We start from the raw sequence: 16,372 nt of genomic DNA, 5'->3' as shown, positions 1-16,372 counted from the left end.
TGATATTTTGTTTATGAAATTCTTTGATAAAACTATGTTGTTTAACTAATTGGCCGTGTGTGAGATGTCCCCACATTTTTTTTATTTTTTTTTTATTTACCAAAATAAGAGCAGTTGATTTTTATACGATTTTCTATCAGTTAACCTCTTTCGGCTTACTATGTCACTTTAGCAACACCATGTATAATTATGATCGGCGTGTGAATGGGTATCCAACTAGGCTAAGAGTTAAATTACAGTGCGTGATGTTTAATTCCATTTCGATTACAAACAGGGTACCTATTTTCGAAATTCCCTGAAGTTAATTTCTGAATTTATTCCCGTAGATACTTTAACTGCTCAAGTTGTATTTATCTCTTTGATTTTAATATACAATAATCAAAGATCTATATGTGTACATATATCAGCTGTCCGATACCCACATTACACGGTCGGTCTAGCTTGGGGTTGGATGGCCGTGTGTGATATTTAGTACTTATTATATAATATATACTTATAGACACGGGTGGTAACGAATTGCCAGTTTATTAACTGCCAGTTGGTATAAATAGATGTCCGATACATTACCAGTCCGTTCAATGATAAAAATCCACTCTGTACTTATAGGTAGAGGTTGATTTTAGGTAGGTACGCCATAGTACTTACGGATAATTTCCATATTTTATTGCATGTATACTTTAAATACGTAACAGATAAATAATAATCCACAACTTGCGATTCATTTAAATTTAGACGCCAAAAAACTTTCGATGTTAAAATTAAACTTTTGTTTATACAACTGTCATCTAGCACTTAGCGGCTAGATTTTATATTAGTACAGAAGAAATTTATTTAAAACTATTTTCAAAAGTGGTTTAATAATCCCAAGCAAGGGAGTGACTCCAGTTTGATATAGTGCATATAGCTATTTTTCTTTTGTTAAACCCTCTACCATAATATTATTATGAGGGTTAAAAAATATAGTTATTATACCAGTAAATTAATTAAGTCCTTATATGTATTTGTCTTTCATTAAACCCTCTACCATACATTTGTATTATAGTTAGGATTCCAATTAAGCACTTACCTACCTACTGAGCAGCTATAAAGTTTTTAATTGCCTAGATTCCTTAGATATCGGCTATGTGACATCATTATTGAAATGCCTAGAATACCTACATCTAATCTAGGCCGTTGGAGTATCTTCCTGAAGCACCAGATTACTCCTAAATGGACAACCACCTACAATGAAGTAAATATTATGTACTTAATTTATATAATTTACAATTACAAACTAAACTACCTATATATTATACAAACTAAACCTATGTACATAACTAAAACCTTATGTACTTATATACATATTTATACACACAACACAAACTTTGGATAAAAAAGAATAAAGAATCAGGGACCATTGATGTCGCTTAATACTGTTAACCTAAAGTCAATGCTATGTTAAAGGATTATTGTGCAATAAATTACTGAGAAACGAAGCTTCTCGTAGGAAAAATGTTAAGAGAACATGGCTGTTCCAGCCCTTTTAAGGCATTCTTCTCCGATTAAGGTGATCGCACCGAAGAGCCTCGGGTTTTAACGTTAAATAGGTATAGATAAATGGAAACTCGCTAAGTGTAACACTTTGGACATGATCGTGGAATGATCCCGCGTAACTGGACATAATACCTTTATGTACAGTCAGTCACAAAAAGTAACAATGCTACTGAGAGGGTCAGGTTTTTTTGCCCCAGACTAGGTATATACGCACGCCTCTTTTTTACAAAGCTTTCATCCCATTGATTTAATTAATAATACATACAGTTTTTATGAATCACTTTTCGTGAGGTCTGTTTGCTCTTCCACGGTTGGTAATACACTTACGAACAAATAAACAGTTCCACTACTTCCAATTACCACATAGCCCCAATATTTTTAAACATTAGGAGCCTTACCTACCCGAAAAACTTGGAAAGTATTTAACAAATGTTTAGCGCTGTGAAACGCTACAAAATCTGACAAAATTTATTTGAAGCGTCCGTAGCCGAGTTGGCTTCAGTGATCGTAAGTGATCACTGAGGATAAGCAACACATGGTACGGACTGCCATTGGATGCGTGACCGATTTCAAGAGGTTCTTTTCTGGACGCTTCCGTGCTTCGGACGGCACGGTAAGCCGTGGGTCCCGGTTGCTGCTTCAGCAGCAGTCGTTAAGCCTAGTCAGAGGCCTTCGGGCAGCTTGAAAACATCTGATTATTTATAACTTCTCGCCTATAGTTTAATTGACCCTGTTTAATACCTTATAGCAGCAGCCATTATTCATTCGCCCTTTAAGTTGTTGGTCGCTTCGCAAATAGCTCTTTAATTGTTGACGAAAAGTTCGTGGAAAGTTAAGAAACTCGTGTTGTGTTACCAATACCCCGTGTTATTTGTTTGTAATGTTCTGGGTTTATTTTGGTTAATATTCCAAGGTTTCTGGAACATGACACACACATACACACACTCATACACAAGTGAACACATGGAACTCTAAAGCACCTATCCTAATTTGTATTTTTCGCAGACTTCATAGTTTTCTGGATAGAGTTTCTATACTTACCTACTAATAGTTTTCCGAACACTCCAGTTGGTTGTCGGGCATCTAAGTCTGTCAGTGTTAGCAGTGTTTTCTGTAAAGTTTTGTGATGGGAAAGTCCGAGAAATACATATATAATACATTAAATTATAATAAGTAAGTACGGTTAGTACGTCGATATTTCTTAAAATTCCGCTGTATATCACAAAAACGAAAAGTTCGAATGTTTATAAATGAATTTACTTCACTACTTATGCACTTCGTTCACATGTCCAGTTATCCACTTCCACTAAATCACTCTGACCCAGAGGTTAAAATAATTCAATACGCATAATATTTCCTTGTCTTTGAAAAATTATCTGTGAGGTAAGAATGTCTTCGTTAGCATGAGAAAGCGAGAATACAAAAATATTGTAGGCATTCCGGATATAGGTACATACATATAAATTATTCATGGTGTCATTTCTTTGTACTTGTGCTAGGTTAAATAAGTCTGCCGAGCCGTACTAGCTCTCTTCAATTCATCTTTCAAGCAAAAAATCTAAACATTAATTGGATATTGCATTTAATTTGAAATTGCAAGCAATGCATGATGGGAAATTAAGTTTACAAAATTTGGTGGTAGGTGAGGAAGGCAAAGCAGGAGTGTTGTGATTGTGACACTTCTTGATCTGGGCCTATGCCTATATCCAGGTGAACACAATTTTCGACTGATCACTACGAATATGGCACAGTATATATGATGGTGGCTGGAATATCATATCGGTTATGGGTATCACGAAGAGTTCGATAATTTCAGTAAGCATCTTGTAGATATCAATTACAAAGGAAAATATAACACCGAATGGCAAAGCAAAAGCCCTAACTATTGAAGCGGTTGAAATTGCTATTTATTGAATTTAATACCACGAATTTATGTCGATAATTTGCGATCGATCCATGTTATTAAGGCGTGAAGCGTGGCTGCGTCGGTCACAAACGGTTCAATATACCTTGTACCTTGGTGTGGCTATAACTTGTAAAATTACTGAAAGATTCTTGGAAAATCGTCACCATAGAATGTATCTACTGGATTTGGATTATCTGTAATTGAAATTTGATATAACTTAAAGCTTTCGGTATACAAGAGTTTTCTTAGTAACGTTCTAAGTGAGCTTTCGGTGTAGGCGGGGGTTTAAAATGTACTCGTGATTCTGTTTAAGAATAATCATGGGGTAAAAATAAGCTTCTTCTAATTAATGAGTTCGTAGTATTTATCTACAGAGCGGTGGCAGCTCAGTCGGTAAGCGCCCGCTTTTCGCGCCTACGCCAGTGATGCTGGCTGGCTCCAACCCGCCCCTGACATGTTACAACGAATTCTTTCGAATGTATATATACATTCGAAAGAATGATATGATGATAAGAATGATATATCATCGCTTTTACGTTGAAGAAAAACATCGTGAAGAAACTAGCATATTATCTAGACAACCAGCGTGGAAAATCAAGCTTAGGAAGGGAATTTAGACGGGAAGTGTAGTGCAGATGTAGACATACATTCTTACAAAGAACAGAATAAAAAAGAAAACATAATGTACCTGCGCGAAGTGAGCGGGTTGCATTTTATCGTTCGCAGCAGTCCGCACCAAATAATAGGTTCGAGTCTTCGAGTCAGAGACAATCGGCTGCTCAGACTGAGTTGTTATCTGTGGTTTTATCTGAGGAACGTGACCCCCTTATCTGTGCTCTTCTCGAAGGAAACGTAAATACAAACGGTTGCCTACGAGCCCGCGTAGGGCAGTTGTAAAGTTGATGAACACCACATCGTCTGCTTCATGATCATAGCATAACCTAAAGTCTGTCTTTTAATCTCAGATACTAAATTGACAGATTCAGAACGGTTCATCAACAGACGATTGTCCCGCTATTTAGTGACGTATCCTTCTATTGGCGGGATAATTAATCGACTATTGATGATCCGTTCAGAATCTGCCAATTTAGTATGTGAGATAACAAAACACACTTTTTAACCTACCTATGCAACATTATCTCACTCCTGTATTAAATTTCAACCAGAGACCGCAGAATGCCGACTACGAACGCCAACAAAAAAGGAAGTCACTCAACTGGTCTAACTGAATAACTGAACAGATACTTTTATTTCGGTTATAAAATTCAATTACTATGTAACCTTGTTTATTGATTCAATTACCTACCTATTGTGAATTTTCACGATCTGTATAGTGTTAGTTGCCTACTAGATAAGTTATTTTATTTTAAGTTTAAGTTTATTTAAATTTGGCAATCAAGAACTAATAGCACAAGATCTTAAATCTTAATATTATTAATAGTACCTACATTACATAGTTCTTCTAGATTTTGCTAGTTATGTAAGCTGAAGGAGGATCTGAGTCATCCCCTTTCTGCTTAAAAATAAGGTTCAAAATAAAACCGGCCAAGTGCGGGTTGGACTCTTGCACGAAAGCTAGTACCGTACGTAAAATACCTAAATATATGAATAGAGTTTTTGGCTACTGAACATAACTTTACTTGTTATGTCACTATAATGTCAAAGCAAGCGATAACTAGGTACGTATATGGTTAAAATTCCAACTCGATATCTCGCGTTCTGAAAATAAATGGTTTTCAGACGGACATACAGGCAGACAGATAAAACAAAGAGATCCTACCAATCCTGTTTTACTTTTGTGGTACGGAACCCTAAAGACATTACTGTTATAGTCCATTCATGTATTATTACTACTATTAGTCAAACAAAACAAACAACAACGAATAAATGTTATTTAGTAAGTAATTAGTTTATTATTAGAACATGTTTCCTGGCAAACAAATGATTTGTTAATTATCTGGGAAAACTATACATAGTTATTAAAATATTGATATCATTCTCAACGCACTTCAGGATTATTATGAACTAAAAAAATGGCAGATTATATTATATTATGTATGTTTCTAGACGCTCTTCTTTGACAAACATTCTAGGGGCCACTTGCACCAACATATTAAATCTAGATTTAGTGTTTAATCTCGATTTAGTGTCAAATTTTATATGGATGGACGTTTCTTAAATCGAGATTTGACACTAAATCTAGATTTAAATGTTTTTGCAAGTGGCCCTAGATCTGCTAGCTAGCCCTTTTGGTCTAAGGGGTTGTCACTGTATCTGTAGTGAAAGGACAAGTTACCAGTCAGATTTAGCTTAGTTGTAAAATGATTGCAAAGCTAAAAAGCAGTTCAGAATGACGCCCTAAGTCCCCTCTTATCGGTTATACATACCAATTTTGCAAAAGACCACACTCTACAGAGGGATGTAAAGCTTATACCTACATAATTTAGGAAACCACTGTTTTTTCTAAAAGTAAAATAAAAATAAAACTTTTTATTAAGTACTTATAAAAAAACTTAGGTAGGTACTTATGTAAGTTAATCCTTAATTATATACATAAAATCGACAAGTTCTTAACGTAAAATAATTCAAGTCATAATGGGTTGATTGTGTTTGCCGATTTTTTAAATCAATGTGGTATGGGTTTCAATTAACGTTAACGAGGTCAAATAAGGGAAATTGAGTGTCAAACCGATTCTTTTATTAAATAATACATGTTGATACTAAATAGAGTGTTGCTAAAGTGGTGTATAGTAATTGTAATTTTTGTGAAACATTTGCTGTAAGCTGCAGCGGACATCATTTTAACGTATTATTTAAAAAATATATATACTTACTTTTCAAATTTTCAAAATGTATTAAAAAGTAATTACTAAAAAAAAAAAAAATTTTGTTTTAAAAAATCATTTTTTTTATTTACTTTATTTACCTACCCACCTATTTATTTATGTTGGATCTAATGAATATTTTGGCGAAAATTGTGCTTTTATCAGCGTTTTATTTTATTGATATTTACTTCAGACAGAATGCTTTTAAGCGGTCACTCGACACGAGCGAAACTTGCATCGTCGGAGGTATAAAGTTCATACTAAAGCACACAACGAAATAAATATCAATATTTATCGACTTAGCACTACATATAATACAATTTATCTCAGTTTTGCATATAAAAAGCGCAGTAAAGTATCTAAATGTCTTTTATTATTGCTGTCGCTTCCATCTACAATGGATTCTTCATACATTATGGCAAGTTGCGCATACGCATCTACCGTATATATTATAGACTAGTTGTACCCGCGAGCTTCGCTTCGCCTTAAAAAGTTTTCCCGTGGGAATTCCAGGATAAAAAGTAGCCTATGTTCTTTCTCAGGGTCTTTCTTTTCTCAGGGTTTCTCAGACCATATGTATACCAAATTGCATTCAAATCCGTTGAGTAGTTTTGGCGTGAAAGAGTATCAGACAGACAGACAGACTCAATTACTTTCGCATTTATAATATTAGTTAGGATATACATATGCCTACAATTTGTGATATGAAGCAATCTCGCTACTAAATACGCTTTACTGTTGAAGAATAAACCTAGAGTTCAACTACTGCCATGCTTTAAGATTAGGAGGAATAAGCCTAAACCCTTTCTTCATTGGAAGGAGACCCGTGCCCCGGCAGTGGGGACGTGATGGGTCGTGATGATGATGATGACATTGGGATAAAGGTCTGTCTTGTGGTGGCTTGCTGTACCTATTATGATTTTCATAATAAGAATTACGGCAAACGGTAATATATATGTTAATGGGCAAACGGCTGTAAAATTGTAAAGTAAGCGAATCACTAATGACTACCGTAACATTCGTTTGCATTATGCCTTATTCCTAAGCCCTACTTATACTTTTGCCATGTACTTAGGTTAAATTTACATAATACTATATGACATGATGATGACCTATAACATACGAGGCATACTTACACTAAGTGCAAATTTCTCCATAGTCTGTTATCTAACCGACCAGCGATTGATTAATCAATTATACGTCATCTCCATATAAAAATCTTGACAGATGTGTTAAAAGTCAACCACCAATACCTGGTTATGCTCTAACCGACTATGGAGAAAATGGCACTAAATGTAAAACCTACTACATAAGAAGTGTCGTACATACCAGCAGCCATGCAGTGTGGTTAGTTAACACCTCTGTCAAAGTGCCTAGAGTTGGGAAATAATGGCGATTGCCGCATTTTCAGAGTTTAAGGCCTTGGTCTCCTATTTACGCCGCGTGTCGCGTCCAGCGTCACGCCGTAGGCCGCGTCACGATGCTCACTATAGAAATGTACTGATGCGGTCTCCCTCACACGCCGACGTTGGCGCGTAGATGTAGTGAGCATCGTGACGCGGCCTACGGCGGTGACACTTGACGCGACCTACGAAGTAAATAGGAGACCCGGGCCTAACTGCAACCTCTTTACGTCGCGTCGGCGTCGGGCGTCACTGTCGACTGCTGGGGTCACTCTATAAGGCTAAAAACTAAGTTTCGGAGCAATGCTGCGCGAGCCACGACTCTAGCAGGTTCCACGACAGTTCTTGATCTATTCCATTCTATTCTAATCATATCAAATCAAATCAAATCAAATATTTTATTGCCATCAAGTGTACATTAATGATCTTAAAATAAAATAGTACTTACAACTTGATACCCATAGTGGGCACTGCAAATTCTCTTAAAGCTAGTAGGAACCAATTTCACAATAATACTAGGTTCTTATTCATAACTCTTAAATCAATAATATTAAGCTTCTATTCTCTGTGGGGGTGTCAGTACCTGCACCTGACTCTCTCGAGTGGAACCTTTGTGCATATCCCCAAGGTATAAACTGCCTTCCTAAGCTTGGACCATTTCCCACCACGCTGGTCCACTGCGGGTTGGTGGGTTCACATATCTAGATGTGCTAAATCTAGATATTCAGGTTTCCTAACGATTTTTTCTTCACCGTAAGAGCGATGGTATACATTGTACTTAAGTTAAAATAACTCATTGGTACATGTCAGCGCCGAGATTCGAACCCGCATCTCTTGCGTGAGAAGCGGGCGCTTACCCGACTGAGCTACCACCGCCCTTCGCTTAAACGACTGAGCTACCACTGCTCTTAAACTTTTCTTGTCAGTATAGAGTAACCCTCCTGTTACAAAACGCTGTACGCGAGTAGTTATCGTTAGTTAGCTTCGTATTTGTAGAATATGGTTAAGGTGTTAGCGAACGTTTGCCCGATGACTCAAAAAAGTGTAACTATTGCATCTGTTAGTTGACAAATGTAGTGTTTAGTAAGTAGGAGACCTAGATAAGTAAAACCTAATTAATTTGTTGGGTTTGAAGGCAACACGTTGAATAGTACACTCACGAGCAATGAAAAAGTTCCACAATACCTAGTTGCTATGTCTTGTTATAATTATATTATAGCTATAGGTATTAACAAAAAAGATTCCCTCACTTTCATTACGAGGTAAATAATATGAGGTGCTTGGTTCAAGAAGGCTTTTTACCGCATTTCAAATGCAGGAAAGCAGTTTTGCCCTGGTAAAAAAGTGTTATTTTCATGCCTCTTTTCAGGCAAAGTACACGTGCTTTCAGGGCACGAGTATTGAAAAATGATACATCCTAATCCTAACTAATATTATAAATGTGAAAGTAACTGTGACTGTCTGTCTGTCTGTTACTCTTTCACGCCAAAACCACTGAACGGATTTGAATGAAATTTGGTATAAGTAGATATGGTCTAGAGTCTAGACTACTCTAGACCCTGAAAAAGAACATAGGCTACTTTTTATCCCAAAATTCCCACGGGAAACATTTTTAAGGCGAAGCGAAGCTCGCGGGAACAGCTAGTTTTATTGTAAGTACTTACATAGAATAATAACGCTGTCACAAAATTTCTGTAAAACTCAATACTTACACATGATATTACGCTGGAAGGATTTAATACGGAATTGGTTTTTTGATTGTTTGGTGGATGTTTCTATGAATAAAATTACCTAGGTAAGTTTCATTCTTTCCATTTTGTTATTGTAGGTAAATACTGATTGTTTGTTTATCTGTATACTTTTGTGTTGTATCTGATTGTCCTAAATAAATGTTTCTCTATTCTCTTTCTGTGGCACAGAGGTTTGTTATTATACTCTGGCTCTAGGTATAGTGTTAGGTTTCGATTCTCCATTCTGATTCCGATGTGGTAAATTTTGAAAAGTCATATTTTTATAGTTCTTTAGAATTAAATATACTTATCTTACCTCTTTTCAACTAAAGTACTTACCCTTTTTTAACAAAATTTATTAGTAACTTTTAATAATAATAAAAAAATAAATGTAGCTACTTCAAACAAATAAATGTTACACAATAACAGTGTAACATTTATTAGAATGTTTGATACTTATTGAATGACTGGCTGCCTTCTTCGGCTGGATTCCTTGTACGTCAAGCAGCATGCTTCAGAGCGTTTGTCCACCACCGCCGTCACCGTCACGTCACCGAGAACGAGATTATTTCAGGCCGAGTTTAATATGGCTAGACGGCAACGTGACGGATGTGCTTGTGCAATGAACAAGCGGTTAAGTAAAATACAATACACTCACGGGCAATGAAATGGTTCCACACTGAGAAAAACACCAAATTACTTCTAAACGGAAAAGGCTATCTTAATGATGTCTTCTGCAACATTGGAGTACATTTAACAGAGCATCAGGATGTTACCATCTAAAAAAGCTAATATTTTGTTAAATTTTTAAATGAAATGTTCAAAGAAATGGAATCGTTTGGTGTCGGCATTTTGTAAGTGAAACTGTTTCATTGGCTGTGAGTGTAATATGTACCGCTACTTCGGGGCCGTCATCTCGTTCTCGGGGACGTGACGGTGACGGCTGCAGTGGATAGACGCACTTACTCCAAGTTGAGTCAGAAATGTAATGGATCCTTTCCTTTTAAGTAGAAAATTGTGCCTTAGACCTCGGCAATAAAGGTCAATCACACGCACCTATTGCAGGAATTAGCAGTTCCTTGAGATAGCCGAATATGTCTTATTAAGTACTTATAGGCAGCTGTTTGACTCTTCGACTTCTTCTGGCTTCAATCTTTACAAGACTAATCTGTAATCGGTACTATACATTCATACCTATACTACCTGTTGGGTTGTATGTAAGACATAATGTACCTCCTGTAGGTTGGCTGGTAGAAAATGCTTTTAGCATTAAGTCCACCTTTTGTACACTTATATTTCATATTTGTGCAATAAAGTATCAAATACATAAATAAATAATAATACGTAGTAAGTACTTATAACTTAAAATAAGCTTATACCTATCGAGACTGTCGATAGTTAGCTATTATTATATTAAGACACCATAATGAGATGCGATGATAACTGGAAAAACTGTATTGTTAAAAAAGGTCGACCATAGGTATAAGTGGTTATTGACGATACGGATTCGGACAAAGTAAAATTTTCCGCCTATACATTGGACGATGGATGCTGATATTAGGGCATGCAATACCGGTAATATTTTCAATACCGGTATTGAGTTCCGGTATTAAAACAATTTATTGACCTTTTAACAAAATATAGATATATTTTGTTAAAAGGTCGTAGGGCAAAATACAACAAGAAAAAGCAATCAAATTCTGTATTATGTAATATTTTTTACGAAAATTGAGTATTAGAGTTAAAATTTTAGAACGCATGGACAACAAGTTGGTTTCCAAAGGCCAAAGGGGGTATTAACTTTCAATACCGGTATTGAAAAAAGCGTAGATTTTGTCCGGGATCCCGGTATTACCAATACTGGTATTGCGGTATTGCATGCCCTAGCTGATATACGCACAAAATAGATAGGTACTTAAGTACTTAATCCACAACTTACTCGGAATTGTGTTAAGTATATAACTACGTGTGGATTGATATTGCGAATAATGTGTACAACATTAGAGATAATATATAAAAAGGAGTTATTTGATGTAGCGTAAATCTACCAGGAAGAAACATTGCACTGTACACACTCTTCATACAAAGAGTACAAAAACAATGATAACACGTTTTGGGAAAGAAAATCACATATTATTATTTATGAAAAAGCACACTTTTATGGAACTTCAATCGTCGATATCCCAGAACTTTGTTTATGTGGGTTGAGTGAGTCCTTTCTCTACGTAACATCGTCCCATTGTCCTATTCAAAAAGATTTTCAGAAATAGATATACAGGGTGATGTTTTGTAATGTGTGATGGGAAAGTACTCGTAATATTGTAGATGGATTTTTTAAATCAAAGAATACATTCGTTTGTTTCGTATGTAGTTTTTACTAAAAATAAGTCTTGAAAAAATGTATGGGAATATAACCGGTTTTTTTAAAACAAACTTTATTGTTTTTTTTTTCCTACATAATAACTCTATCAATTAGTATATTTCATGAAAAAGCTTATAAAGGTTATTTTTTTTTTCAAAAATATAAAATTTTGTGATGATGATTACAAAATTCAACCCTGTAGGTATGCTGTTGTTATTTATATTATGTAAAACGTAACTGATCCTAGCTTTGCCTTTGTGGTCTGGTAATAGAAAGTATGCTGTAACATACACTAAAATGATTCTTACGAGCAATGAAAAAGTTCTACATTACATGACTTAACTACAAAATGTTGAAACCAAATGACACCAATTTTTGAATACTTAGAATTTGTTTAAAATATTTACCTACATTCATTGGTATTATTTTCATGCCCTGTAAATTTCTCCAGGGGCATCAATAAGTGCAGACGGCGAGTCTTTTCCGTTTAGGAGTAATTTGGTGCTATTGTCACTGAATTTTTTTTCATTGTTGAAGTGAGTGTTATATTTGTTATTCGGGGTCGATTTCCGGATGTGACCATAATTCCTGTTTAAATGTGGTAAGGTGCAGGTGGGTTATTCCGAAAGGTTTTTGGGTGAGTGGGATACATGTTCGTATTTTGTCAATTTATGAGGACTGGTTGGGTCATTTTGATTCATGTAAGGACGCTTTGTATACTTGAATATACTACCTAAAACTCTGTTTAACAGACTTCTCTATATACCCACGGAATTCGTGTATATTTTAGTTTCAAAAACTGATATTTTTTTCTTTGTACGAGGGTAATTCCGAATAAATGCGGGTTATTCCGAATGACATTTAAAATGAGTTTTAGGTAATTTCAGCTAAAGGACCGTATGTATTTTTTGATCAGCTTTAACCTCGCAAAAACTCAACTCGAAATATTGCATAGAACTGCCCAGAAGTATCCACATTTATGTGATATTTATTATTCGGAATAACCCGATCCAAAAATTTCATAGCAAAATGTTTCAAAATTCGGAATAACCCTTCATGTTCCATAGGTCAAAGTATGGCTGCATTTGGAAGAAATCGGCAAAAATCGGAATTACCCGAAATTCGGCATTACCCACCTGCACCTTACCCAAGTTTGCTACATTAAATGCTGTTACATGAAGACAGAAATGGTCCGCCGTTTTAAACTGTGAAAACGTTTAGTGTTCAACTGAAGCTTGTTGTTAGAGCAACTGGTACAGTCTGACAGAGCTAACTTTGCAACAATTAGAACCAAGTGCCAACGCCAAATTGATTAGGGTAACAACACTAACAATCTAAGAATAATTAATTATTCATTGTAAGATGTGACACTGACGTGGTAGGTAAATAAAGCAGGTACCTACGTCGGCACTCCGCTCATTGTTACAGTTAAAGAAAAATAATAATTAAAAAAATAAAAAAACTGACTTAAAAAAACCACTAAAATGTAAGAAATAATTTAAGTTCAGTACACAAATTATATGTGACAGTACAAATATACCTAAGCAGTAACTGTTCTTTTTTGATGTTGGTGCGGTGACGCGTGTTTTGAAACTATACAAGGCCAGAACGCACCCATAGTGTACCTACTAGCACTGTATAGTTTCAAGTGAAAAAAATAAATATTTTACTTGAAAATATACACGATTTGTGCGTACTAATCGCGTATACTTTCAAGTTGGGATTTACTGAATCGTACTTGAAAATATACATTGCTATTACGCATATTGCTGTACTTGTCGCATATAATTTATACCTACATGCTGATTCTAATTTACTTAACTATTTCGGTAAATGACTACAATTGACTTGTTCTGCCTGTCATACCTATAAAATGATAATAAATGAAGATGAACAAGCTCTAATTTGATTGATAAATTGATATTTATAGCAATCATACTTGCAAGTAAGCATACCTACTAATATCTTATTATTTAAATGAATTAAGAGTAATACCTACTACACTCCTGAACGGATAAGACTAGCTTAATAACGCCGTCGGCAATATTAAAGTGCATTTAACAGCGCATCAAAATATTATTATAACCAACTAAAATAGTAAATTTTTATTTGGTGTTGATGTTAGTGTCATTTGGTGTTGACTTTTTGCTACTTGGACTTATTCATTGCTCGTGAGTGTAGTAGGTATTACCCTATAGACCTATTAGACATATTTTTCATCAAGTTTTGAATTCACCGTAATTGTCTTTTATGAATTGTTCTACACCCTCTTATGAGATAATTTTTACTATTAACAACAGTTCTACAGTTTAATATCAATTTACTTTTGAACTTACGGAGTAAACAAAAAACACGTTACGAAATTAATGCCAAGTGCGGAATGATGATGCAATGTTTAGAAAGCAATAGACTTATTACTATTTCGCATGAAAGAAAGAGAGAGCAACAATTCAAAAGGGCTACCTGGTAACTAATCACGTATAGTTTCAAGTGCTCGCATTACCGCTTGGCGCTTGAAAATATACACGATTAGTACGCAGTGGTAACTGCTGCAGTATATTTTCAAGCCATAATTTTGGCCCAACTTACTTGAAAATATACGCGATTAGTGCGTAATGGCCTTGTATACTTTCAAGTAAATCATGGCACCATTTTAATTTGAAAATATACGCGAGCAGTCCCAACCTCTGCGTTCTGGCCTTTCAAAACACGCTGCGGTGACAAAGTAATCTGAAGAAATTTGACACCAACTTCAAAAAAAGAACAGTTCCTGCTTAGGTATATTTGTACTGTCACATATAATTTGTGTAAACCTTAAATTATTTCTTACATTTTAGTGGTTTTTTTAAGTCGGTTTTTTAATTTTTTTAATTATTATTTTATTTTATAGTTTTTAGTTTATTTGCAATAATTTTTAATCAAAAGTAAGATGCAAATGATACCAAAAAGTCCTACTAATCAATACGAATCATTCAAGCCTAAACACGAGGTAGTTGCTATATACCGTTGAGGAGTTCCCTTGACTGCCTTCCGTTTCCATCATCAGATCAGCTCAAGGTCACCATCATATTTTTTTGTTATAAGAACTATATTTACGTTCTTAATTTCATTATAATCGGTTAATATGTGTCCAAAATGGAAATTCATACCCTGTTTTTACCCCTTTAGCCACCCTTAGGGGTGAGATAAAATTCTGAAAAGAAAATAGGACCACCTGGGAGCTCAACCCAATACAACAAAAAAAGAATTTTCAAAATCGGTTCATAAACGGCGGAGTAATCGGTGAAAATACATAAAAAAAAATATCCCGACGAATTGAGAACATCCTCCTTTTTTTGAAGTCGGTTAAAAAAAATCTTATCCATTGCAAAGTTAGCGTTTAGTTTCGAATTCCTGTATGCTATCCAAACACTACTTACTACAAAAAAATACTTATATGTTTTGCTTCGAATTTACTGTAACTACTTACCTACTTATGAAAACAAGAGGTAGGTATAGGAACTCAATAATTTTATTAGGCATCATTATTTAAGTACCTATCTACCTTCTTTAACTTAGTTTATTACAAAGAGCCCTTTTGTAACGGAACGTTTAAAAAATACGTTATTCAGAAAATTTTACATTCTGAGTTTTAGTTTCATTTGTGGGAATTTAAAGTAACTTATATATTATTACGGAATATTTTACTTAGTTAAGTACGTACATACTTATAAATCATAATAATATCAGATAAAGAGCAACTATAGTGCTTCAAATTATCAGTTCGCTACTGGAACGCACTTACTTATCACAAGTTAACTTTGAACTCGTTCACGAAAAAAACAACAACAAAAAATAAGGGCAGCAACTCACCCGCTTCTTCCCTTTCGCTTTCTCAGGAACGTGTGTGTGATTCCTTATCCTCATGATGGTATCAAGTATCCTCGCGAACAAATCAAACTCTGTATCCTGTTACAGATGCGCCATTAAAATCTTCCATCAAAACTAATCCATTGCACTTCAAATTTGTATCCGCAAAAACACAACACTTTTTTACTGATTGCGTTCAACATTTTCACACTTCACTGTTTCACCTCTTCACTAAACTTTTTGGATCACAAAACAATACTGGCCACTTTTGGGATGGAGTTTACGACCTCATAGGTCAGAAAAAAAGAAAAAAGTTTGAACTTTTTTAGGCAATTTTCCCGCTTGATTGTTCGCGCTGGTGGCACGTCCCGCGGCCGCACTCACAGATGTGGAGTGGAGTGGGTCGGCCGATCCGCCCGCCCGTCCCGCCCCCACCCACCAACAACAAATAAATCTTCATATCAATTTTGCCATTAAGTATAATAATATGTTTACTTAAGTCCGTCTTAATTGTCCGACGATTTACATGTTAAGTTGTGTCGGTAATCCGCCTAACGACCAGCGGAGGGACTTGCTAAAAGCTAATGAATACGTCTACTTATTGTGAGTGAACAATCAATGACAACATGCACATACATACATACTATACGTATCGTCGTGTTGATGCATACAAATTGCAACTACGGTATCGAGATGCATTAAAACATTTAAAACGCAAAATTTGGTGCCTTTTTCTCAGTGGGATTAGAAGTAACTAAATATTA

General features: G+C 35.3%; 1 protein-coding gene across 1 annotated transcript in view; it reads right to left on the bottom strand.

The window, feature by feature from the left end:
* Window positions 1-16,170, bottom strand: part of LOC105394550 (tyrosine-protein kinase transmembrane receptor Ror) — a 39,636-nt gene extending 23,466 nt beyond the window's left edge. The window contains exon 1 of the mRNA XM_038121230.2: window positions 15,612-16,170. Coding sequence (XP_037977158.2) covers window positions 15,612-15,665 — 54 coding nt within the window. The 5' untranslated portion in view covers window positions 15,666-16,170. The remainder of the gene's footprint in view (window positions 1-15,611) is intronic.
* Window positions 16,171-16,372: the final 202 nt, after the last annotated feature.

Source organism: Plutella xylostella, chromosome 4 (assembly GCF_932276165.1).
Source record: "Plutella xylostella chromosome 4, ilPluXylo3.1, whole genome shotgun sequence".
NCBI lineage: Eukaryota > Metazoa > Arthropoda > Insecta > Lepidoptera > Plutellidae > Plutella > Plutella xylostella.
This window is presented reverse-complemented; position numbering and strand designations above follow the sequence as displayed.